This window comes from Anser brachyrhynchus (assembly GCF_964034855.1).
Source record: "Anser brachyrhynchus genome assembly, chromosome: 5".
Lineage (NCBI taxonomy): Eukaryota > Metazoa > Chordata > Aves > Anseriformes > Anatidae > Anser > Anser brachyrhynchus.
The window spans coordinates 30,714,754-30,741,246 of NC_137699.1; the positions used below are offsets into that span (position 1 = coordinate 30,714,754).

At 40.2% G+C, this 26,493-nt stretch overlaps 1 protein-coding gene across 7 annotated transcripts in view; it reads right to left on the minus strand.

Moving 5' to 3' along the window:
* DPF3 (double PHD fingers 3) overlaps positions 1–26,493 on the minus strand; it is a 170,847-nt gene that overhangs the window by 60,943 nt on the left and 83,411 nt on the right. For 2 of the 7 annotated variants that reach the window (XR_013952335.1, XM_080596061.1), the window contains 5 exons: positions 13,328–13,455; positions 8,953–9,048; positions 7,857–7,895; positions 4,155–4,233; positions 3,795–3,836 (listed from right to left, as the gene is read on the minus strand). Coding sequence is in view for 4 of the 7 variants with exons in the window: in XM_080596061.1 (XP_080452187.1) it covers positions 3,795–3,836; positions 4,155–4,233; positions 7,857–7,895; positions 8,953–9,048; positions 13,328–13,455 (384 nt within the window). In the remaining 3 variants the exon portion in view is untranslated. The remainder of the gene's footprint in view (positions 1–3,794; positions 3,837–4,154; positions 4,234–7,856; positions 7,896–8,952; positions 9,049–13,327; positions 13,456–26,493) is intronic. The other 5 variants (XR_013952333.1, XM_080596064.1, XR_013952334.1 and 2 more) reach the window with 3 other exon arrangements.

A 26,493-nucleotide genomic window follows, 5' to 3' on the forward strand; every position in this document is an offset into this window, starting at 1 on the left:
TCTGGAGAAACCTGAAAATAAAGTTTTTGACAAAAGAACCGGCTTCTACAAAAGACTGTAGGATCAGTGTCTCTGGGTACATTTAAGGTTGCATTAGTCACTGATCCAGCAGAGATCATAAGAACGTTTCGGTCGATTCTCATTTTTGGACAAGGAATGGATCTAAATACATATCTCAGTCTCAGAGGGACCATGAATAAAGGATACAATACAAACATAAGTTGTTATGCTAACATTGCAGTTTATACAGGAATAAAACTAAAAGGAGATAAGGATATATTGGTTCAAGGAAAAGAGAAAAAGAAGCAACTCCTTTTAGAGATGGGCAAGGGAAATCTCCCACAGATAGAGGAACAGAAAACAAAGGTAGAAGTAGGTAAGTGTGTAGGGAACTATCAGTGGAAACATGAGAAGAATAAAAGTAGACAAATGAGGATGGACAGGAGTGACGTTAATAACTTCTGGAGATTTAGCACGAACTAACGAGTCTGGCTGAAGGAAGTAGACATCCAGAGTCATGAAGCTCTGCCGCGACAACTGATTGCAACTTTTAAACCAGAATATATTTCTAGATAAAACTTTACATACGACCCTGCTCCCCCAGAATGAATGAATGAATGAATGAATGAATAAATAAATAAATAATAAAGTAAATATAAAAATAGCAAAATTATTTTCTAAGACTGCAGGCTGGTAGCATAATTGTTGCTCAGCTTATCATTTTATAACCACATGACATCACCACACAACATCGATTTTTGTTACATACGTAGGCATTCATACATTCATTCACTCTGTTCCTCCATTACAAACCACATGCCAAGTACATCTTGAACAGTATATTCAACTTCTCTGGACTGACATCAGAGGCCGTGCTAGCCAGGTACTCAGGCTACATTTGGGTCTGCTCTGATACAGCAGCTGACCATCCCACTGTGGTACCATTTCCTGCCTATACCCACCTTACACCAGGTTACTCTGCCACTTTTCTTATCAAGGCTTTTTTCCCAAGGGAGCTCAAGGCACAACACTGTCCAATACAACTGGGTAAAAATCTGGCTAACCCATTTCCATTTGCAATTTAATGAAATAAAGCATTTCATGATTTTATTAGCAATTTTATTAATGCTTTGAATGGCCAAATATTTCATCCTGAGCTTCTGATACAGTATATACTCAATAAAACCAACTGAAGTATTTTAGAATATTTAATTCTACAAAACAGGCAAACAACCAAACAGAGGTTTCATGTTTTCCTAACAACACCGGATGACATAAAATTTGAAAGCTTTGAAAACATCCCTGAGTATAGAGATTCCATATTTCCAGTCAGCTTTAATATTGGGATGAACTTAAATGTTGGTGCATAGCTGAATGCTTCTTCTACCAAAGGCAGGTCATTTCAGAAATAACATTGCTATTTTACAACACAAGAGGCACTGTCAGCTGGTCATAGCTCTTGCATCATCTTACTCACACACAGGCTAGGTATTTCACATAACCTTCTTATTCCTGATGAAGCCTGGTGATATACTCATTTCCTACAAATATGAACGCACAACTGTGAAAAAAGAGCATAGTGGTTCTTCACCACAAATCATTTTTGTGGTCATACACTTAAATACCAAAATTAATTTGTTTTAGATATGCTTGTGCATTCTTCTTTGTGGTCACATTCCAAACTCAAATATCAGAACACATACAGAAAAGGCAACCTGGAAGTAAATTAAAGAATATACAGAAAAAGTAGTGTCCACCTACTAAAGTAATTATTCATATCAATAACATGATTGTAGGAATCATGTTCTTCAAACCATGCAACAGATTCACTATTTTTGACCTGCACATTTCCATGTAAAACCAAACTATCTGACCAAAACACCTCTACATGGAGTACTGCAAACCAATATCTAACCTACCATGATCAGATTGATATTTATCTACAAAATTATTTAGCAAATCTTTTCAAAGAAAAAAATCATTAAAGAAATCCTTTATTGGTGTACTGATCACCCAAGCAGGAAAAAGGTCTCAGAATGGACAAGCCAATTATTGACTATGAATTTGTATACAATATTTCTACAGAAAGTTAACATTGGCAGGATATTATTTCAGGAGGATTGCACTGCAACTGGGACAGTTCTTCTGCTCCACAGTCAGGTAAGAGTTCTGCTACCACATAACCCTCTTCTCAGCTATCTACAATGGAAAAGGAGGAGTTACTGTGTAAAGTTTGGATTCCAAAACTCCTTATGACTCACCCTCTGACTATATGTTTCTTAAAAATGAAGGGTATCAGCCAAATGAAATAGGAAAGTTTATACTTCCAAAACCAAAGAGGAAATTTATGCTCCAAAACGTAAGCCAAGGCAAAATTCCATCAGTACAACAATGTACCAGAGCATAGACTTCAACTCAGATTTCTGCTGCCTGCTTTGGTATCTTAGATGTTTTATCTACTCTGTTCAAATCACTACTATGCATGTTGTGAGTTCTCCATAAGATCCAAAAGCAGAGCAAGCTCACACGATAAAGAGTCATTATGTTCAAAATGCATACAACATTGACAAGTGTCCTTGGATTTAGAATGATGTTCCAAAAAAGTGATTAAGGTAATTATGCATGTACTAGCAGAGGAAAGCTGTGTCTTTCTACAAGATATACAGTGAGCTCCTAGATAAGTCTTAGAAGACATATTTTAGTTCTTCCAACATAGAATGACAACTATATAACTGCAGTAGAAGTCTCTCAGCTCTTCAAATCCTAAAGAGCTCTTCATCCTTGATTATATGTTCAGACACTCCCATTCATCTGCAAGTCTCTCTATATCTACTCATTCCCAGCAGCCCTTATAATATTCACCTTGCTGAAGTAATATACCAAACATGTTCGTATTGTACTATGCACAGTCACCTGGTCTCGCTATAAAAGAATATGATTTAACCATATGGAATATAGTTTTCATTTACCAGCCATGCACCATATTTCTTCATGTTTTTAAAAATTAGCAGAAAATACCCAGAGATTGACATAGTAATGGTTGGTCTTTCAAGGTCATAGAATCATTAAGGTTGGAAAAGACCTCCAAGGTCATCTGGTCCAACCGTCTTCCCCTTACCACCAATATTAGCCACTAAATACTTACAGTGTCAGTAACACTGTAAGATAGTTAAACAGTGGAAAAAAGGGAGTTCTAACTTTCCTCAAAACCACCAAACATTTTTGGGTCACAGAAGTGAAAACTTCCTGTTATTCTCCTACTTCTATTATTTTTTGTTAGGTTATTGTCTTGTACTATAGAAGGCACTCTAATAATACTCTTCACTGCACAAACACTCTGCAGTAGGTCTTCAGATAAGAAATCTCAAAAGCATGTAGGTAAAGACGAGTGTCCCTCATGGAAATGACATAGTGAAGCAAAAAAATGAATATAAAAAGAAGAAAAGCACCAAGTACTAGACCTTAAAAAATACAGTGTGTAACAAATATTTGACTCCTTCTTCATACTAGGACTCTGATATCTTTTTTCAGTTTGGGCAATGCCTTACTTCACCTGCAGTCCCACTGAAAGATGTCAAACAGTATTGTCATACTCAAGGGAAATATGTATCAAAACAGAGCATTCCAGTTGTGTTTGTTTCTTAGGAAGGCTCATCTCCTGATGATGCCACAAGAGTCCTTTCTGAATAAGGGATGAAAATAAGACCTTCAAAATTTAGCCCAGTGAGATTTTAAAAGGACTGAAGGAAAGAGAATCACCAAATATATGAAGAGAGACAACAAGGGTGAAGTACCTTTGTCGGAGATTTTTGAGTTATGCTTTTGTTTGTAACTATCTGAAACAGAGAAAGAAATAGAGGGTGAATCTTACATGGGGGAAAGGATGACAAAAGGCCAAGAAGCCAGAAAAAGAGAAGGAGAAAGAGAAAGAAAATATAAGAGATGACTTATAGCACAAAGGGAGGTGGAGTCTTGCTGAGGACTTAATTATATTTCCTTCATGCAAAAAACACCAAGAGCAGCAGCAGCAGGTTGCAAACATGCAAGTCAGAGAGCAGCAGAATACTTTGCTGGAAAAGAAAAGATGAACCCTGAGTGCACCGAGCTGGTAGGACCAGGCTGGAAGCAAAGTCATTTGTCTGGTTGCTACTTACTGTCACAGACATAGGGTTTGTCATGATCATCCTGGGAGGCAGCATCATTCCGTCTCCTGCCACCTCCAGATCCCCGAGCCTGCAAGGACAAGAAGAATGTTAACATTATTCCATTGCCCCTCGGGTCTCCTTGTGCCCCTCACCCTCCTATGAAAAATGTGCAACATAAACTAAATAAATCCTCAGCTTCCACACAGGTTTATCAAGGGTAGGCTTGACCCTTCAACTCCTAAGATATGCACTATGCAAATGGATCTCGTAATGCAGCAGAGATCCCCTCCACAGATAACCCAAACTGTTCATCCATAGCAGTATGCTACTGCCAGCACATATTCAGTCAAGTATCATCAAACATTCATTTCTGAAGATGTTCAAATACCTGTCTTACTGAATATGAATGAAAAAAAATAGATGAACAGGTGGTAAGGGATAAATATAACCTTTAAACCAGCCAGAAAACAGGCAACAAACAAAGCAGAGGTGAAATAACTACCATATTTTCAGAGGTGATGGTGGGCTGTTTTGTTTTGTTTTCTAGCTGGAAAGCAGCGTTTCGAAAGGGCCTTCTAACTGGGACAAAGATACCATGGTTCACTACAACATGGAGCTTAGGTCAGTTAGTGGAAAAGAGGTAGTATGGCTACCTGCACTAGTGGAGAACTGGAATTACCCAGAAAGGTCTCTTTGCAGTTTTGTGTTCCTAAAACACAGCAAGTTGGCAGCCCTGGAAAACCTCTGTTTGTCCATAGCACACACTGCTCTGTCTTGAGCTTGAGAGGTAAGAGTGGAGTTCAGCATCAAAGACACTTGGTCCTGACCCTTCTCAGGCCAGACAACAACAAGGGGACAGCTCATATCTATCCAACGGCAGCGGTTTTGATGTGGAACTGGAAACTGAGCCTAGGCCTTCAATTCTTTAATGATAGTTAATGTACAGTCTGCAGATGACAATAATTTTAGACTTGATCTTCATATGAGGAAAGTGATCTGCAGGTGGATGGCTACATAGCCCTTTAGTAATTCTGCCAGCTAATCTATTCCTGGCTAAAAGCAACAAAATTGTTTCTGCCGCACCTCTTATTAAACTGTTGATGTCTCTCGCCCTAGGCAAGGCCACCTGACTCAAATCTTTCAAGCGTTTGCATGTGAAAATAAGAAAGGAACAGAGCTTTAGCAAGTAAAGCTGGAGAAGATGTAGAAATTCTGAGAATATTAGTGCCCCAGATACTAAGCAGTCATATAATCTCTGTCCCTCATCTGTGGATTTTGGACTGAACTAGCAATATTTGAGCTGCATTCCACTGGACATCTAAAGAGAAGGAAAAAGGAACTGTTTTACGCTCGCCTACCACAGTCTGTCAAAACAGGGATTTACAAAAATGTCATGTATTATTTCCTCGGGATTGCTCAGGTCTAACTCTTAACACAGTCCTGAAGGAGAGACATGGATTTGCAGCTCTCTGGATGGTGTAAATACTATTAGGTATGACAAGTACAGCTTTGCCTTCTGCCAAGACCTCTGTGCAGATCAGTACGCACACGCAGTGAGATTTTTAAGGGTGAACTGAAAAGCAGTTTCACCCTGGAAAAGGACCCATCAACAATTGTTTGTTGGAAGCTACTTCACTGACCATATCGCATAAAAATCAGCTTATTAGTCTACAATATTTTTATTTCTGACTGCCAGCTCTGTAAACCCCCTCTGAGCTATGAAATCAATCCCAGGCTAGTTCCTTTCTTCCAACACCATTACAAAATGTGCTGTAAGCTGAATTTAGGTCTGTCTCAGCTGCTGTACAACCCTCAGCTCATCACAGTCTTCACAGAGAAAAGTGATTGGCCCTTAATAAATATTTCTGCTGGTACCTGGATTAGAATCCCTTCTCCCTATCCTACCAGGCTGCATTGGCTTTTCAGGGCTGTGAAAAAGCTGTAAAGTTTGGGGTTTTTTTGTCACTAGTCAGTAGGTTTGTCTGTTTATACACTGAGAACAGGTCTGTTGAGTAAGAAGATACTATTTTTACGTTGACACCTCTCAGAAGAGGATGGAAATTTAAGGTCTGCTGCTCAGAGTTTCACGAGTCTTGCAGCCAGCTGTTTCCCTTCAAACAGTTCTCTGCAGAAAGGCAAAGGTACAGCGTTCATGTCATGACCACATGTCAGATGTACTTTTTCATGCACTGAACACACAGGGAAATTTTACAAGTCAATGACTTTCACTGGGAGCTGGGCTCCTAAACACCTTCAGAGCCTTTGAAAATGTGCTATGGGATATTCAGCTGAGGAACACACAGTTCTACAGATGCAGCTGCATTCCTCTCATACCACCTAACAAACTCTCTCTCCTAGCTCCTACCACATTTTCCCTGTCCAGCAAAGATACCAAAAACCTTCTGTAAATCCATCTCTTCAGCTTTCAGTGTCCTTCCTAATGCTCCCATGGTTTCAGGGCTAGCTTTGAGGGGGTAGCTAACTTAGCAGCTGCACCAAAGGCTCTTAACCGAGTGCCACGTGCTTGCTGTCGGCACTCCAGTCTGTTGCACTCGGTCATCCACAACTGTCTTCATTTTCCTGACAGGACGTAGCAAAGACTAAGAGACTTGACATGTGAGGCCTGGAAGCTATGGCACAGCAGCCTTGAAGCAGTCCTGAAGCAGCCAGAGAGAGTAGCCAGAGGGACGGATGGAGAAGTTGAGGATTAAAAATAAAATCATGCTGCAGGAAAAGGAAGAGGCATGTGCAACTTGGAATGTCCAGAGCAGTAGTTCTGCTGCATTCATTCTACATCAATGCCTCCAGCCCTTACTCCTTTTCTGAATCCCCAAAGGCCACGCTCTGCAGAATCTAGTTTCCTATGGACATCCTTTCCCCGCTTCTGTCCTCTAAAAACACCCTGACAACCTCCTTCCCAGAAATGGAGTGCTGCTTAGGTTTCATATCCCCTAATTTGAAATCCTCAGTCCCGATTCCCTACACTGAGTCAGGCTAACATTATAAAAGGGTTGCTTGAAAAGCTACAAAACACTCATAACAAGACGCAATTCAGGCTTCAGCCCAGGCTTACAAGTTTTCAACAGCTAGGATATCTGGCCCTAATTTTGAAATCCTAATTTATACCACATTTTACTTTGGTTATTGATGCCATTAAATAAAAATGAAAATTGCTCAAAGTATTTGGCACTCTTCAAACTTCTCTTTTTTTTTTTTTTTTTTTTTGTACTGAATGAAGCCAGGGCACTAGCAGAGTGGGAGTTAGTTAGCAACAAAAAAGGCTGTTCCTGTTCTTAACAGGGGGCCAGTTCTAGGGCAGAAAATAAGTAATAAATTTACACTTTAAAATGACATTTACTACCCTCCAACTCCTCTCCCTACAGTAGCAGAGAAAAAATACTACAGTTATCCTGAAACAGTTTCCTGAGCAGGGGAGAACAACATTGCACATAACAGTAACTTCAGAACTTTGTGTAGGCCTGGGATATCTGCATACTGCTAATTCCCTTCTCCCAGGTAGTATATTTCTTCTAGCTGTTCACTCTCCTTCACTTACCCTAACTAGCATGCGCAACTTATGTGAGGGCAGCTTATAAGAAAAGAGTTGTTAGCCTGGAATATTAGCTGATAGCTACATTCAAGCTTGTGTGCACATATCGACTCTAACTCCTGGTTTTGGTTACTGGTTCATACAAATTTTCTGAAACTTACATTTTTCTGGAAAATTTTTTTCCAGGTGGGGGTCTTTGGCTAAGAAAGAAAGAAAGAAAGAAACTGGTTCAGGTGATTTTGAGAATAAGGAAGGTGAAATATATACTTATCCAGTTATTAAAGTGCTTTGATCTTATATTAAAGGACTTAAGCTCCAAAATAAAGAGGAGCAGAAAACTGAAACAATACAACAACAGAAGAAACCAAAAGAGAGGGTTTGATGCATGAGTACATTGTAGGTATTCAATGTGGTTTCATGTCCCTCTCTTATTCAAAAGCTATTATATCCTGCTCATTTGGCCTAAAACGTGGCCCTTCTTGCTTGACTCCTATAAACACATCAAAAGGTACTTCTAGAGCTCCTGTGCCCCTGCAGCATCCACTGGAACCAAGGAGAGATGAAAATGCTTGAAACTTCTGAGAATTGTGTTCCCTTTTATTTAGATGCCTAGCTTAAGGGGCCACAATTGAAAATATTGATTCCAAGTATTAAAATGTTGACTTCATTACTTAACTGGCACCCTACTGAAATTGTGAAAAGACATCTTAGGTAAGAGAAGGGACACGGACTCCCCTAAAGATAAAATATTGCCCATTTTAAGCAAATGGATTATTTGCCAATGGGTTCAAGAAGGCCAAAATATCAGCCACAAAGTGCTACCTTAGAGAAAGCTGCAAAACATAATAACACAGTTCAAGTTACTCTTACTAACACTTTTTTTTATTATTATTTTGGCTGTTGTGACTGAATATATTGCTTTTTTTGTAATTAGTAAATGCTGTTTTAAATAAGAGCATTGTAATAGCAGGATGTCACCATAATTGTTACAGTTCACATTAAAATTATAAATACAGCACAATAATAACTGCACCCCAACTTTTTACTCTCAAAGAAGTCTCTTTACTTGATAATTTACAAAAATAAAGTAAAATATACTTAAAAATCTTTGATGGTATGACTGAAAAGTATCTACAAGGTTATCATTCTCATATATCCATGGATATACACTTTGCATATATAATACATGTGAAAAATACACACTAGAAAGAAGAGGTTTGCTTCCTTCCTTTCTATTCCAGTACATTCTCAACATACCCGTCCTCTAGGCCTGTTCTTTCGTTTTGGAATATCTTCTTCCAAATCCTCTTCCTCATTTACTTCATCTGCATTTTCATCATTTTCTAAAACCCTCTGTGGTTGAACAATAAACAGGAATGGTTAGAAGAAAAGAAGATGACACGAACAACTGCTGCTTTTTTCCACAGAGACTGCACGTTATTAAATTACAGTTGATTAATGATATAATGCCAAATCAGATCCCAGAACCCCTCTTTCTTTCTGCTAAAGCAAAATCTGCTTTCCCTTCCACCCTCAGTTCCTCAAGGAGTTCTTATTAAAAAATACCACTGATATCAGTCAACCAAGGAAAAAAGTTTCCTAGGAAATAATAGTGGCATTGCTGAGCGCTGATGCCCCAAGACAGCACAAGTAGTATCCTCATGCAGGCCCTTCCTGGGGAATGGTTTGCATGACTTTTTGATTTTTGTTTCTTGCAACTTAAATTGTTTTGTTTTCCTCTAATGTCGAGCATGCACTTTAAGAAGATAGAAGTCGGTACTTGTTTTCTCCTTGGCAGCTTAGAATTTTATCTGTTTTGCAAAAATAGAGAAAATTCCTCTATATATTCCAGCATCTTTAGTGAAACTAGAAAGTAACATCTTTCAGGGCTTACACCATAGGCACAACTCTGTAATCTGGAAGCAAGGGTCTTGCTGCATGAGAAGGCTGAGGAAGTATAGGTCTCGTTGAAGTTAATAGGAACAATAGCTTCTTCAGTTAAATATTTAATAGGAATAATAATGAAAATAATAACAATAATTCGTCATCTCACATAACTGTGTCAGGGAATTTCAACCCTTTTCTCTTGATCTTCTGAAATGTAACCTCTAGACGACAAAACCCAGGCCAGACACCCTGAAAACATGCACAAATCGGACATAGCACAGACAAATGCAAGACAGACCATCACAACACTAATGTGGAAAGATGTCTTGCTGAAATCCTCTCAACCTTTGGCATCCCTGTAGCAAACAAAGCAAAAAAAGGGCCCCAGCCACTCCTGCCATTCATGATATGGATGCCATTTCATAAGGGGCTACTCTGGAACCACTGACTTACCTTTGCCACGACACCATCCAGTTAAACCACAACAACATTTAGCCAGGATGCAGATTCAAAAGTGTGACTTTAAACTGATGGGGAGGTATTGTTTGGATTTTTTTTAATCTTTTACTGTGTTTGTCACTTCCCAATAATTTCTAGTTAACAGCTATTGGAGAGCCAGCAGAGGGAGAACAGGAGCAAATCATAGAGGCTTTGTCTCCTTCCTACATACCTCAAGCACTGAATTCTGCATTTGTGGAAACAAGAGAGACTATACTTAAAGAAAAAGCCTGCACTTGGAAGACCAGCCATAAAAGTTTATTCTTATTTTATCGGCCATGTTTTTACAATTAATATTGGACAGTGTCCTATTCTTTTTAAAAAGAATAAGTAGTTCTTTGAACCTGGTAGAAAATCTTCAATTGATAAGAAACAAAAGGAACAAAAGCCAGTTGAAGAATTCTTCATTCTTCAAATGAAAAGTTCTTCATCTGGCTTTTTCTCCTTTTATTTTTAAATCTCAGGAGGCTATTAATGAGATTAGACCATCATGAAATCTAATTTCACATAATACTGGACTTCTAAATACTAGAGTGTGGAAGAGTTAAGCAAGTTCCAGTTCTACATACAAAAAAATGTTTTTTCAAAATTCAGGCATTCACATACATCGATCAACTAGGTCTTAGAAAACTGGAGCACTCTGGAAATGTTGTACATGAGGAGACAAGTGCTATGTAAGAGAATATGCAAGCTTACTGATATGAATTTAAATTTTCATGGTGCTTCATGTCATAAATCTTCTCCAAAAAAAAAGAGAAGGCCGCCACCTTATTGCATGTGGAATAGGAAGGAGCTAGTTTATACTAATAATGTTACACATGTGCAGTTAAGAAAAATATTACAAACCACTTTCTTCATTTTAAATTCCAGCATTAATTTGAGACATGGAGAATAAGTAACCATGTGTGAATTTGATGACACTGCCAGTATAACGGCTTTAATTCTCAGTAGAAAGGGCATAGCCTTTCTGATGCATGGTCAAAAGGCTATTCTAAGTCTTCTCCAGCAAATGATGGAGACACACATTCAATACTAATTTATAGCAGGGCAAAATCCTCAACTCTGTTAAATACCAGCTGCACAGCAGACCCCAGTGACTGCATCTATTTAGCAGGGGCAACCCTTACCCTTTTAGCAAAGTAACTGTTATTTTCCTATTCTATCTTTCTAAAAGAGTTTCCCAGCCCAATGTACTTCAGCACAGCTAAGCACCAAGTCTTCTACTAACAGATACTGTGAGTTTGAGAATGGTATGTGACTGGGACTGAGGTGGGAATTAGACCTGTGTCTATCCCACCTGCTCATCTTACCACTGAACCTGGGTCCTTTCAAGTTATGGCATAGAAGAGCATGCAAAGTAACAAAAGAGATATCTGTATTTTCTGTTTGTGATATGGATGAAGGACCCTGATCATGATTTTGATCTGTTACAGTCTAGCTGTCAAGTGATGAAGTACACACTGAAAGCTGGCCACTAGTAAAGGCTCCAGTAATCATCGTACAGACTGAATCCAGCTAAACTGTGCTTGCATAAGAAACAACAGCAAGACAAGCCTTTTGTGTCTCTTCTGATGAAACTACTTTACAGATGACAGGTCACAGCTTAGGCAGTTTAGCTAAAAACTCATAGTATGTTGTGGTATCCCCTCTCTGCTCTTTAATGACCAGACGTGTGCTAGTTCTACCATCTCTGAAGTCTCTTTCCTTGGACTGATGTTGGGGATAATTTGGGAGCTCACTTCGCAAAGTAACATCCAAAGGCACCTGTTGATCTCATAATGGTGCTGCACCATGACTTCTTGTGACTTTGAAAGTAGGTATGAACAGGGCTTTACGGCTCTCACCTTATTAGAGCCAGATACACCACTGAGAAAGGAAACACATGTGGCACCTTGTACAGAACTCTTCCCCACTCAGTGAACATGGGACACTTCCTCTCTGACAGTGCTCTTTTACCTGTGTTACTGGGAACAGGAGACCTAATTTGCTGCCCTTACAATATGTGAAATTTCAGTGGAGCAGGGCTGATCTCCACGTAATATAGATTTGAAGCCCCATGCTCTTCTGTTTCATTTGGCATGGGGTTGGCCACTCAAAATTTTACTAGTTTCAGGTATAAATGCCACATCTTAAACTAAATGGTCTTAAACTAAAGATGGTCTTAAACTACAAGAGGATAGATTTAGACTAGACATTAGGAGAAAATTCTTCACTGTATGGCTAGTGAAGCACTGGAACAGGTTGCCAGGAGAAGCTGTGAATGCTCCATCCCTGGAGGTGTTCAAGGCCAGCCTGAATGGGGCCTCGGCCAACCTGATCTAGTGGATGGCATCCCTATCTATGGCAGGGGGGTTGGAGTTAGATGATCTCTAAGGTCCCTTCCAACCTGAGCCATTCTATGATTCTATGATCTTGTATCTCAGCCAAAACAACCAAGTTTGACATATTGCTAATGGTTCTCCCTAAAAATCACTAACAGAGAATCAAATAGCACAATGGTGTTGTACCATCACCAAAGATTTGCTGCTGCTCCTATGGGAGAGGCCTGTTTTCCCAGCAATTTAAGATGTCTTTATAAAGTGAGATGCCCTTATATAAGAAACATTTATATTAGCTGAATTCATTCTGTGACAGACCCACAAATGTGTTTCTATTTTTAATATTTTTAAAGAATGAAGTGGAATTTTGGCAACTGTAACTTTCAAACCATAATGCATGCAAAGAGGCAATAGTTCTCATACCTGCATCACTAATGATAACTGAGATAATTAACATTAGCATATTTTTAATTATTTATTTTGCTTGCATACTTCCTGAAGACTTGTCAGTATAAGCAAAACCAGACAAAGCAACTACATGTTTTTGTTTATAGTCAGCAGTTATGAATACAACTTCAAACCCATGTCCAAACTCATTCTAAATCTGAGGCAATAAAACTTGGTTTATGGTTGTGACCCATCTCTGTTTGGCTGTTCCATGTGTTACTGTCTCATACTGCTGAAAATCCCAACACACGAGCAATGCAGAACACAGCCAAGTGACCGAGATTCTTATGACAGGAGAAGTGTGCGAGATCCCAAGTTCATTTTGAGCATCACAGTATAGCACAATGGTTTGATAACATTTTGACAGCAGAATGACACAACTATCAAGAAATGAAGTATTCTGTCACACGACAAAAACTGCTAGGCTTAGAGACAAATTGTAAAATTCAGCACTGCTGTCAAGGCACAAGGATCTCCTTTACCTGGATTTCTTGTATAGTGTCTTCCTCTTTAGTGTCCGTTTTTTTCTCTATTCCCTCTCCACGTAGCAAGGCTTCCAGAGTTGTACTTTCTGATGTGAACCCATCTTTTTTCAGAGGCAGATCCACTTCTGAAAAACAAAACACACTGACTGCATGTATCTCCCCCAGGCAGCTAACATGCAGAAAGACAGAGCTGGCAAGCAGAAGACTGACAGTCCTTCAAGCTTGTTTCTATCTTGAAGGAGAATTCTTCAAGTTCTTCTTTTAATCTCTATGGATCCCCTTATAGGATTAATTTCTATTTTGCTGAAAATTTGCTATCTTTTCAATTACTGTTTGCTTACAGGAAAAGAAGGCTGGACATACTGTATCAAGAGGAAATAAAAGAGGGAAAAATATTTCTCCTTTATGTAAACTCCTTATGCTTCAAATAAAGAACAAAACCAAGGCTTTCCTAGACACTGAAATAACAAATATGAAGATCTGATCTTTTGAAGTTGCAAAGTAGTTTAGTATAATTTAGCATCTGGCACAGTTTATATAGAACAGCTACAAGCAGCACTTCCCTACAGCAGGGCATGTTCCACATGTGGCAAAGTGGAAACCTAGTATGTGGGGTCAATGCTGAGAATCAAAATTTTTTTTAAAATAGCCAAAAAAAAAAAGGATGTGCCTTGAATTTTCATTGAATATTGACTCCCATTTTGGACTAGATATAACACCCAGTTTGATTTAAATGGGACTACACAAATGAAGAACCATCAGCCAACACAGTTACAAGTGCAGAATGTAGCCCATATAACAGCATGAACCTCAGCCACTGCAGTAAGAACCAAAGTGTGGCTCAGGGGGAGGCTTGGGGCATGGGGCTTTAACTGGCAAAGAAGGTTTATGAGGAAGCCTGATGCAACTTGCCATGCAAGTGAAGGAACAGAGCATACCTCCCCTTTGGAATTCTGTCACTGGATTATGAGATGGTGCAGTAGGCATGCAAATACAACATGTTAATTTTAGCAAGTTATGTTAAAATACACTCAGGAAAGAATTACATTTTCCTTGTAGATCTTGGCTTCTATCCTACTTGTGTAGGTGTTCATTCAGAGCAATTCTATGGTAGGGAGACATCCTGAATGTCTCTTTACTGACAATGCCAAGATGTGGATTTCTCAAGTACTCCCTCCCTTCTAAAATGAATTCCTTCCTCTTGGCCAATAGATTTATAAAGTAATAATGCACAGGATCAATGCTTACAAATCAGCGTCTGCTGTGCTGATTTCACAGCTCTGTCCACTTTTCATCTTTTAGAACTGTCTTGCGTTCCCCAGTCTGCTTGAAGCTCCCTGCTTTTCTATCACCTTGAGTTGTAAGCTCTGCAGGGCAGAAATTCTTGTGTTTATAAAGCCTCAAATCACTCCTGCAATCCAAATAATGAATGAACACTTCCACCTGGGACAGTAAATTGTAATCTGTTTCCTGGGGGCAATTGTGTCCCAGGATTATGTTTGCTCTATATGTGAAAACCTCTAAGCCAGCAAACGATTCAGGGTCCCTGATCAGTGCTTCCACAACATGCTTGCTCAAGTCTTCTGTGTGAGAGAACACTGCTCAGCCAATAACCACATAAAATCCAGCAAAACTTCCAGCAAAACTCCAGCAAAAGCTATTCTATTCATGGAGGGAGAGGCCGAGTAAACCCAAACCACTGGGATTTTCAAAGGAAACTCCCAGGACAGCCAACACAATGGGAAGGGGTCAACAGTGAATTGACCCCTTCTCATTGCAAGGAGGTCTGTTCAACCAGGCCTCTGTTTTTAGCATCAAGCTCTGCACACCTTCCCCCATTATACCACCCTCCCCACCTTCTCCTTTTTTTGAGCTATAAAAAAATGACAGAGAAGTCAACAGAGAATCACACGGATTGAAATTCCCTGTATGAACACCTAGTACCTCCCTCTGGATGCTAAATCCAGACATTTCAATAGAAAGAAGGGGTTTTAGACTCAATTTATGTGCAAGTCACAACACTTGAATCTAAAGTCACTAAGGAACCTCCAAAATCATCTCTAGCTGTGTGTTCAGCTTTGTTTCAAAGTCCTGTGCTTAGGTGTAAAAGGGCATTTGTTTTGTATTGTGAACCTTGCAGGACTGCAAAATCCAACAGGTCATCATACATTCAGCAAGAGAAGAAGCTTCAAGCAAGCTCAAGGGCATCAGTAACAAACATTGCTTCACTGTGACAAGCTACGCCTGCCTCTGATATACTCAGCAAACAAATGCATTAGAAAAGGGAATGAGCAAGGAAGGGAGGGGATAAGTAAAACATATATGAAAGGAAAAGTAGCTCCTGTTTGTTCCAGCGATACTGAACATCAAGTCAGGGGAAAAGGTAGGCTTAAAGATAGCTGCCCTTTTTTGACCTTAAAAAAGCACGGTTGTTCTGTGTGGTGCTGCCACCTCCCACCAGCAGCACTCCAGGAGGCTTTTCATGCAAAGCTCTCAGAGCATTTTTTAATTATTAAATTTAACATCCCACTGACAAGGCAGTATAAGGTAATACTTTTATTCCCAGTTTACTGTTGAGGAGATTGAATAACCAAGAATTAAATTAGAAAGGAGGATATCTGGGGAACAGAAAGTCAGGGCAGTTGCCTTCCATCTGCCCACTAAGCTAACAACTATTCAGCTCCTTTATTTCCTTCTCTGCTGGTAGATTCTTGAGGCCATTTTCATTCCTAAGCAGCTCTACAAAGTGGGAAATGGTTCTCTCTCCTCACTATCTTATCTGAAATGTAAACTTTACAGCATATAAACCTACAAAGGTCCATAGACAACACCTTTGTAATGAATTCAGTCCCTGTAATGAATTCAATCTTTCCTGAAAGATGGCTGGTCTGTAAAAGCATACAGTAATGAAGTCAGGAAATTTTATTTCCAAAACACTTTTTGAATCCTCAGAGACAAAAACCTCCAAAAATCTAAAAGATGTTTCAGTTTACCTAGAGAAATGTTTAAATGCTATCTAATAGGTCAGTCCTGAGGGATAAATGCAGTATCACTTCCAGTTATCCTAAATCTGGGTCCTTTGGAAATACGCAGAATAGCCCATCCCTTTCTGAATTTTGATACACTTTTTTTCTCAATGTCCTCCTCCCAGACTGAGTTCAACAGTTGAACTATGGCTTGAAATAAGGAGTGTTTCACTTTATTTATTGCTTGCTTAGCAGATTTATTTATCTTCTTGCTGTAAGATAGGGAAAATAGAAGTTCCTGACCAAACTTCTTTTTACATTTCTTTTTATTCCTCTCCTTTTGAAGATAAACAGTCACAATCTTTTCCATCTCTCTGCTGTGAGAGCTTTTCCATATGGCTTTGTCATGTTAGACCTCTCTGAACTTCCTCTCATTCTTCAGTAATCTCCCCAGGATGGACCAATATTGCACCTGATATGTTCAGATGAATCCACAGCCCCCATTTAAACAAATACATTACAATATTCTTCATATTACCCACAGTATTATCCCTCGGGCAGCATCCAGAGTCTTAACAGTCTCCACAGCTGCATGCTAGGCGGGATTATGAACCTTGTAACAGGGACAAGAACTTCCAGCAGGCAATACTTTCAACATACAGGTAACAAATTAAAATGTCCATCCCACTGCCCATTCCCCGAGGACATTCAGATGCCCCCCCAAAGAGGCCAGCACAGACCTCCCTGGCCACGACAGCTCCAGATAACTTTGTACTATGTGCAAACCTTTGTACTTTACAACGTACTCCCTCTCTCTCCAGTTTTTTCATTACTATATTGCACAACACTGGACTGAACACCAAACCTTGATGCACCAGCTCTTAGCCTTTCTCTATAAAATTCTTTGTTTCATTTTTTCTTTGCTTCATATTTTATTCTAGAAGTCTTGATCTGCAACAATGCTTTGTTCCTCTTTGGAGAAGACCAAAGGTCTTCAGAAAGTCTAAGTAAATTGTCAACCTCCTCATCTATTAATTCTTTACATGTCATGTAAAGAATTTTAAGAGAGTGGTGAGACATGATTTTCCTTTTGGAGGGTGGGGGAAGTCAGTCAGAACCTCCTATATCATCATTTCTGAGGTGCTTTACTGCTTATACCTAATTACTGTTTCAATCAATTTCTTAAATGTTCATGTAGAATTTATGGCTCTTTAAATTCTTGAATCACATCCAAATCCTTTTTAAATATAAGTAATAACATTTGCTACCCACAAATTGTTCTAAATTCTTTCTATTGTAACTCCTAGTTTGTACCACAAGCTCTTCTTCAGACATTGCAATTTAAGAGAACATAATCTTTATTACAAGTAATAACTACTAGTAACAGCAATATAACTAAAAGCTTATTCTTTTATACATAACAATTTTAAGACAGCTTGTAGGTAAATCTCCTTTTGATTAGTATTGCAAATGCAATAGCACCTGTTTAGCGTAGGAGATGCAGGAAATAGTACAGACCAAAAGCCAGAACCATACAAAATAGAAGAGTGAAATCACCAAAAATCATCAGTGAAAAAGATGTTATTTCAGAGTCCTTCCTGTTTTAATAAACCAAGCTATTATTGGTGTCACAGCTAAATGTTGTGCATATAGTATAATTCGAATGTGTGTGTACATATAATTAAAATTTATGTTTCTTAACTTGGCAGAGTCCTTTCCATAGTGATTAAATTAACGTGGTTATTTCTGTTTACCAGCTCAGTGCAACAACCTCTGTATTTATCAAGGTCCTTAAACTGCAGTGGTAGCATCTGAACAAGCACCCAGGCTGGTACCACTCCCGTATCTGTTTTCTGTCGACATGCTGCCTCCAACAGAATCACATTTTCGCAAATCCTACAAAATGGTGGGCTTTTGCAAGTTTTGATTCACCAAAATAGCAGCACATGCCTGTCTTTAAATATGCCGCATTTGGTTTACAACGCATTAGGAGCTAAGCAACTTTTCAGTGTCTCTTTGAAACATAAATTAAAAACAACCATCCCTTTTTCTATACAGTGAAACGTATTTGTTTTACAATGGATCATTTCCATCTCCACAGTAGCAGCTGCCACCCAAGCCATCATCTCTGTGCACTCGTAAGCAGCTCCATTTCCAGTTCTAATTGGGAACAGAGATACTTATTGGGTGAGTTCCAGCATGATCTATCATGCCAGAGACAGCTACTATGCAAACCAAAGCAATCCGGCTTCCAAAAACCCTCTTAGACAAACACTGACTTTGCACATAGATTCTTGTGTTTTTGTTTCTTGGTACTGTTTTTTTGGAACATAAAAAGTGCCAAAGGAAACTATATATTAGGAGTCCACGAACTGCTCTTTAAAATGGATAAATCCAAGGATATTACCTTAAGAACCGCTGGCTCTTTAAAATCATATAGGTGGTCTGAAAAAGCCACCTAATTCACAGCAAACAGAACTACTGCTGAGCGAATGCAGCCACTAAGCTCATTAAGACGATGTGGCAGGATGTGTCTGAAAGTGCAGCGCAGTGGCTCAGCAAGCAATTAAATCCCATGACAGTTTAAAATGAGAATCTATCAGTGTCACAAGAGTGTGAAGCCTCAGCATCTCTGCTGTTCCCACCCCCAGCGTTTTATTTATGATGGTGTATTGGGAACATGGGAAGTCAAAAAGATTATAATGAAATATGCCATATAAAAACCAGATTAAGCCTGCTCTTCTTTTGGGAAATATGCAGAGAGAGAAGCTGTCTGTTAGCTGTCGAGTTTGCAAAAGATACCATCTTTTGGGATGGTGCTCTCTGCCAGCAGACAGAGTGCCCCGGGGGAAATGGTGGTGAAAAACCTAGACAAGCAGCATCCATCCATCCATCATATGCTCATCTCCACATCTCCAAGGCACAAATATAGCGTTAAGAGTGCAAAGGGTGGGGGCAGGGGGGATGGAATCCCTTAAGAAAAAAAGAGGAGACAATGCTTTACATTGAATAGCTGGATGTTGTAGCTTTTCTGTAAGTGAACAACCAGATTCTCCTCAGCATGTTTGCTTCCTTGCTTATAGTGATTTGTTACTGCCCTTGGAAGGGATGCTTTCACAGCAACAACCACAACCAGGTACACTACAGGCAGGGCTCTGCAAGCTTTTCTCTTTAAGCATGCATCTGCCAGCACAGCGCAGTAGCGATCTTCATTCCTCCTGCAGACCTGGATCTTCAAAACTCTTCTTTTCCTGCACTGTCACCTGCTATCCCAGGAGCAGTTGCTACACGCTACTGCCATTATGATCTAACCTTCACCTTCCACGGTCCCTGCTATCCCAGCCCGTAATCCCAACATCACTGCAATTCAGCACCCATCTGCAGTAAACTTGCCAGTGTCAGTTCTACACTTAGAGTCCTCTCCAACCCCGATCCACAGGACCTTCAGCCATCCCAGCCCTGGGTGTTCCCCAACACTAGACTGCTGGTAACATGGATTCTCACAATGGGTCTGTAAAGCCAAACAAACGACACTAGAGGCTAGTAAACATCAAATTTGCTTAATTTTTAATCCAAGTCAGATGCAATAAAGCCACGGCTGGACTGGAGATTGGAAGGCTTCTCTGGTAACCCTTTGTCGCCCCCTCCAATTCCACCCTCGAACCTCATGCCTACTATTGCACTCTCAAGGTAAACAGTGCCACAGTGAGAATGAGAATTAGGTTAAATAGAAAGATAAACATGTTTTAGAAGCAAGATAACTTGAAAACGAGGGGTTATTTGTTTCTCTGTAAATAGACCATTTTGCACAGAAAGAATAGTTTGGAGGACTATCCTCCATTAAGTGAAAACTCCTCTTTAGGGGCAGAGCACAGCTCTGCTTTGCACCCACACGGTGCAACAGACTGAAGCCATGGGATCCTCTAATACTCCAAAATGAATCTTATTAAACACTTGTTGCAAATTTAGAGCTTACTGAGGTTTGGCCTAGGGAGCACTGGGAGACTGAAAAGTCCCAGTGCCTCCTTAGCACCTCTTACTGCAAAGCTGCCACTCTTGTAAGATTGGGGGAATGGGGCAATGGCAGGGAAAGAAAGTGAAGAGATGAAAGACAGGAAGCTGTGATATGGGGGGACTATAACTTTCTTCAGTCTCAGCATAAACTGCAGAAAAAGCAGAGGACAACTTTGAATTTTAAAATCAGGATCCAATGGAAAGATTCTATCAGCTCCTGGCTAAAACATGTCTCAGGGTGCTACAACACGAGGGAGAAATAAAATTGAAAAAAAAAAAAAAAAAGAGCAGAGACCCTCAAGCATAAGGTTAGGTATTGTTTAGCTTAACCCATCATCAAAACATGGACTTTACAAGCAGATGTATTTCTTTGGCAGAATAGAATGCCTCTATAAAATCTCACAGTAAAAATAAAATAAAATAAAATAAAATAAAATAAAATAAAATAAAATAAAATAAAATAAAATAAAATAAAATAAAATAAAATAAAATAAAATAAAATAAAATAAAATAAAATAAAATAAAATAAAATAAAATAAAAATAAAATAAAAAACAGCCCTCTTGTTGTTTGTCTTTTAGAAGTTTTTTACAGATTTATTTCTCAGCAAACATAAATCATTGTCACATACAGTATACTGTACCTGCTTTTCAAAAACTGCCGAATTACAATATCAGGCTAAATGCTGGATCAAATAACTACCCTCAGTGTTCAAATCATAAAGGAATATCTCCTGTCAGTAACATTATTCTAGCACTCACTTGCATTCATGGTCGCTCTTGCATTTGCGTTCTAGATCGGCTCAAACCACAACCAGGACTTAGCAGAACCAGAACAAGCAAACACAGTAGATAGCATCAGGGGACAGAGGCTGGGTAACGACTACGATTTAGAGAAAGTTCCTGCTTATCTTTCTAGGCCTTGCATCACCCTGACATGGCTTCTGGCCTGTATGGCATAAGAGAATAACTTGGTCAACCTATCTGTAAGCGGTCATGTAGATACACTCACACAGATGGATGGGCCTTTGGCCTCTTGACTCGTCAAAAGAAGCAGAACCTGCTCATTATCCAGTACCAAGAAAGCTATCAGAAAACATGAGCCACTTTGACACAGCACAGTCTGCAAACTCTAGCAGGGAGTGGACCTCCATCGCAATCAACTGTACCATTTCCATACGTGACAGCACCGAATCTAGCCTCATACATAAACCATACATAAAACCATCCATACCTTAACCTTGCTACAAATTTTGCATAGCTTCTCCTCTCCCTTATCGAGGACAGTGGAGGGGATACCTTTAGCAAGAGATAAATCTCTGTAATGCAGTTATCTCTCAACCACAGTGCGCAGGCATCCCAATTAATTCAGACTGGGCCTAGCAGAGCCGGCACCAAGCCAGAGCTGATAAACCTGCCAAAGCCAATCTGAGTCCTGCAGCGGTTCCTGGGAGCCTGCACCGCGCTTTCTCCTGTGCCGGAATGAGGAGGGGGATTTGCTTGAGCGCAGTGCTGAGCTCTAGCTGCCTCCGCATGCTTGTGTGATGCTGCAGCTCAGTTAACAATGCCCTTCCAACACCCAAAGCACCGGGGAGCAGGCAGAGACACCCTGGCAGCTCTAAAGGCAATAGCACAGATGCGGCAGGGCTTATTAGTGCTGCGCAGCCAGATTACAGGTGTCCTGGCCCTCATCCTGCATTCGTGTCTGTGAAGCTCCCAGTTGCAGGAGCAAAGTGCTCTGCAACCCAGGCAGTGCTGGGAAGCAGGACAGCCACATTTGCATGGCACACTGTCTGAAGAAGTCAGCCACGCCAAGCAGAACTGGTTCATCACACAGGGCTCAAACACGTATAAACCACTGAAGAACAGAAAGGCCACAGCAAAGTGACCAATGATTTTAGCAAGGGATAGGGAACAATCATCCTAGACGCTGCCCTTGGCATTGCTGCTGCCTCCCTATGTGATCTTGGGCCAAACTCTAACAAAGGTACCCTCTGTGTTTCCATCATCTGTCAAAAGGAGATAGCCTTCATCTATCCTCTAGGGTTTGGTAGGACTTGTTTAATATTCATAGGCATTCAGACATTCAAATAAAATGCACCAAAAAGGCAAGGTGTTCTCACAGGTTCTCACAAAAAACAGGTTTAAACACTTTTTTTTTTTCTACTCAAGAAAAACACTGAACTATTTTCACAGATACCAGGCTTCATTGGCCAATTCACAAACCCCAAAGAATAAGGATAATATTTACTCATACGGTAAGATGCATCTGACAGATGAAGCTATTTAATTGAAAAATGTTATTATGGGAAGGAAGGCTTGTAATAGAAAATGGCATGAGATGCTGGTAGGTATCCTTTCAGAAATGGGAAAGAACAAAGCAAATCATGTACTGAGATGCTCAGATCTGTTGCCACAAAAAAGGCAAGAAATTCCAAGAGGCCTATAAAGCGTTTAAACAAAAAGGTGAACTCCAGAATTAATAACAGAATGGTAAACAGGAAGATTAATGGCACCAGAGAAAATGCAGATGGTGAAGCCCAGCCTGCAGGCTCAGCAAGACTCTGAATAGGGAGGGGGAAAAGGCAAGGTGTAAACAAGGTGACCTTCAGAGCCACTGGAATGCCTGCCAATAGGCCAGCCAGAGGGCATCCCGAGACACAAATGTGCCATCTGGGGTAGGCTGCCTCATGACAACGTGAACAAGATTTGTCTTTCTCTAAAATTGCAAGGAGGCAAAATGGGTAGCCGCAGAAAATCTGAGCATTCGTTTAAAAGGGGGACAATTAAATACACACATTGGGAAATGATGCTATATCTATATAAGGAAAATAGGAAAGAAGGACTGTGAGATTTCTCTGAATAGCCCCACTCAGAAAGGTCTTGTGTCCGCTTGTAAAGCCTACACAAGCACGGTGTGGGGGAGGAGAAACTGCTTTTCACCAAATATATGTTTTTCTTTAGGGTCTATGCTTCAGGTTTAGGATAAAAAGAAGGAAAAAAAAAAAGAAACAGCACAAACTGCAAAGCAGCCCTTTAAACCCATGATGGTATAAATTTTCCCCATCTTGGCATAAGCCTGTTCACTCCAGATGGCACATTTGGGTTGAAAGCAGGTAAAGACTCCTCAGATAGATCTCTGTGTCCAATATCTGCTTTTACGGAGTTCCCTTGCTCTGTCTTAGTGCTTAGTTGGGTCTTGAATCTCCTAATAAGCTTTGTGCACGCCTGGGAGATCTCAGTTCTTTGCCTCCAGTAAAAAGTGGGAGAGAGAAATCTCCTACCACAGTTCTGCAGGGGAGCCTGGCTCTTTCAGGCCTGGTGCTTAGATCATTGGTGTTAGCCAGGAAAATTAAAAAGTAAATGTAATCACACATTTATTAAATACGTCAATCACACACCACACTGGGCAGTGCTAACAGGAGCAATGCTATCTCTAAATAAGGCTTCTACAAAGTAAGCCAAACATGTTCTGCTATGATAACCAGAGGCAAGATTTTTAGGGGAAAACAGAGAAAGCAACCGCATTGCAACCCACCACGGAAAAAATCAGACCATAGCTCTGGGATTCCAGCACAGGCAGTGAACTCATATCCCTCTTTTCCTCCCAGCCTGGCTCAAAGTACATCAAATCTGACGATTTCAGGCAAAAGTGGCCCATCTGAGTTCAGTGCTGAATTCAGTTAATTCAGTGCTAGGTTTACAAGCAGACATATCCAAATGTTTTTGATTCTGACGGGCTGCATACCAACAGCAATGAAGACATTGTCATGACCTCCAGTTTCACAGCATGAATCACAGGTGCTGGATGAGCTCAGGCAGCTTGTGCAAAGCTTATGCAGCCCCGGCGCTGTGATATCAAGCAGGCTAGACTCAAGTGAGCTTGCATTTGCTGACATAAGCTGCCATCATGGCTCTTGGATGTCAGTACGTACCTTTTCTCAGACAGCCCCATCACATGCCTCTGTTGATTGCTTTTTGAATAGAACAGCAGTGAAGAGATGAAGTACATACCTGAAAACACTAAAGTGGCGTTGAAGAAGGAATCAGGACGAACAAGGGAGAAAAATAGCAAGATGGAGGAAAGATATTATATTCCTTCCCCTTGCCTATTGCAGCTAAACTATGGCAGGCTTGTTCTGAAAACTGCCACAGTAAACTGAAAAACGGAGGCTCTGGACCTTGAATATATATGAATATATATTGAATATATATATGAATATGAATATATATTGAATATATATATATGAATATATATATATATATGAATATATCTGGACCTTTTCAATATCTCTCTCCTTTCTCCTCTCTGCTAACAGAGAAATGCTGTAAACTCCTCGATCCTAAAAATGTAAGTTCTGGGCCTTCTCCACACCTTACAAAATACAGCAAAAATAGATGATAATGGGGGAGGTGGAGAGAGAGCCATACAAGGGGAAAATAAAGTGAAATAGAGAATAGTTGCTCTTCTCTCCTTTCCCCCTGCTCAGCTTTCATTTCCCTTTGTTCATCTAATGTTGAGCCAAACTAAGCCAAAGGAGCTGCCGTGCTGGGCTACAAGATTGATGGCTGCAGGCAGACTCCACAGTGAAGAGACGGATGACTGGTCATTTCCCCTGATGCACCGAGAAACATCCATCCTTGCAGCCATGCTGAGCCCATTCGTGCTCCTTTTGAAAAGAGAGATAAACAAAGGCAGCCGGAGGCACCTGAGTGTCCTTCTCCCTCAGAAGGACACGGTTACACTCCTCTGGGTTCCTTGAGAAGGTCGCTCTGTCCATCCCTGAACATCTGGCTGTGGGATTTGCTAACTCTCTCCCTCCCCCAGCAATCATCCATCTATTAGAGCACAGTGCAGGTCGGAAGAAAACGGTGAGGAGAATGGTGTGACAACCTCATCAATCTACAGCTACACGCTTGGCTATTTAGTTTTCTTTACGCTGTTCCTAAAATGGGGAGGGGAGGTTGCTACTGGTATGAAAGAGTGAATTGTGGAAATGGCAAAGTGGATTGGAGTGAGTCCTTATGACTATTAAAATGTTGTACATGTACTAAAGCAGTAGGGAACTAATTAAGATTCAGGATTGAAAGCCAAAACAAGAAAGTTGGATGCACTCTGGTTCCATCTGTAGCACTTGCTGAGAGTTCAGATGTACTTGGGCATCATCTTTAGCAGACAGAGGCTATTTTTTTATTATTATGATGATTTTTCCCATTTAGATATAAAAAGAAAGCTCCCTGGAAGAATATACTATAAGTATATTTATAGTGCCATCCCTGGTATAGCAGCTTCAGAGACATAAAGCACTTAATCCTGACTCCTTCCTATTTAGTTACTAGTTTCTTTGTTTGCTGATACTGTCCTGGTCTATAGCATTGCTCACAGATACAGCCTCCGCATCGCCAGTTCTCCTGCCGTGCCACTATCTCACTTAGGCAATGAGCATTGCATGGCAGACGTACCCATCGTTTACAAAGGTAACATCACTCTGAGAAGTCCTAGAGCTATGAACTTCACTTTGTCAGAGTAGCACCTATCTGCAACTGTCATTCACAGGCACTGCACCAAGGATATCGTGAGAAGATAAAAGTATTCAGCATATCTTAAAAATACAAAGAAATGAGCCACTTGTTTAGTGTTTAAATGTAGTTTTAGTGCACTAACTGAATGTCCCATCTTTGAAAATTTGTCTTTTATTCCCATCATGCAATGCTGTTTATTTTAGGCCATGAACAAAAGAATTTTCTCCTCAGCGTTGGAGGACATGCATAGGATATTAATCACGACCATGTGTGTTTCTAAGACATCCACTCCATACTTCCCGAGGGCAATTACATGCATTCAGAAGTGCATCATGAGTGAAGTTTTCATCCCTTCTCCTACATCAAGAACTACAGCTTCAGCTGATGGAAATTGCTGCTCACTGTAGTCTTTAGGGAACTGCATCCACCTACAACAGCTAAGGTACTGGCCCTAAGTCACCTTGTTAGTTTAAGGGGAATCACGCTCCAAGTGCATCCTAAGTGAGATCTCTGGTCTGGAAGAGGTTGCATAGAAAAGCCATATAAATCTCTTCTGTACTTTATTCCCCACCAAACACATATTGCATTGACTCTCCTTCCCCCAAGGAGTTTATTATTGGGAATGGACTCCATGGCAAACACCAGTGGTGTCCGAATTCTAA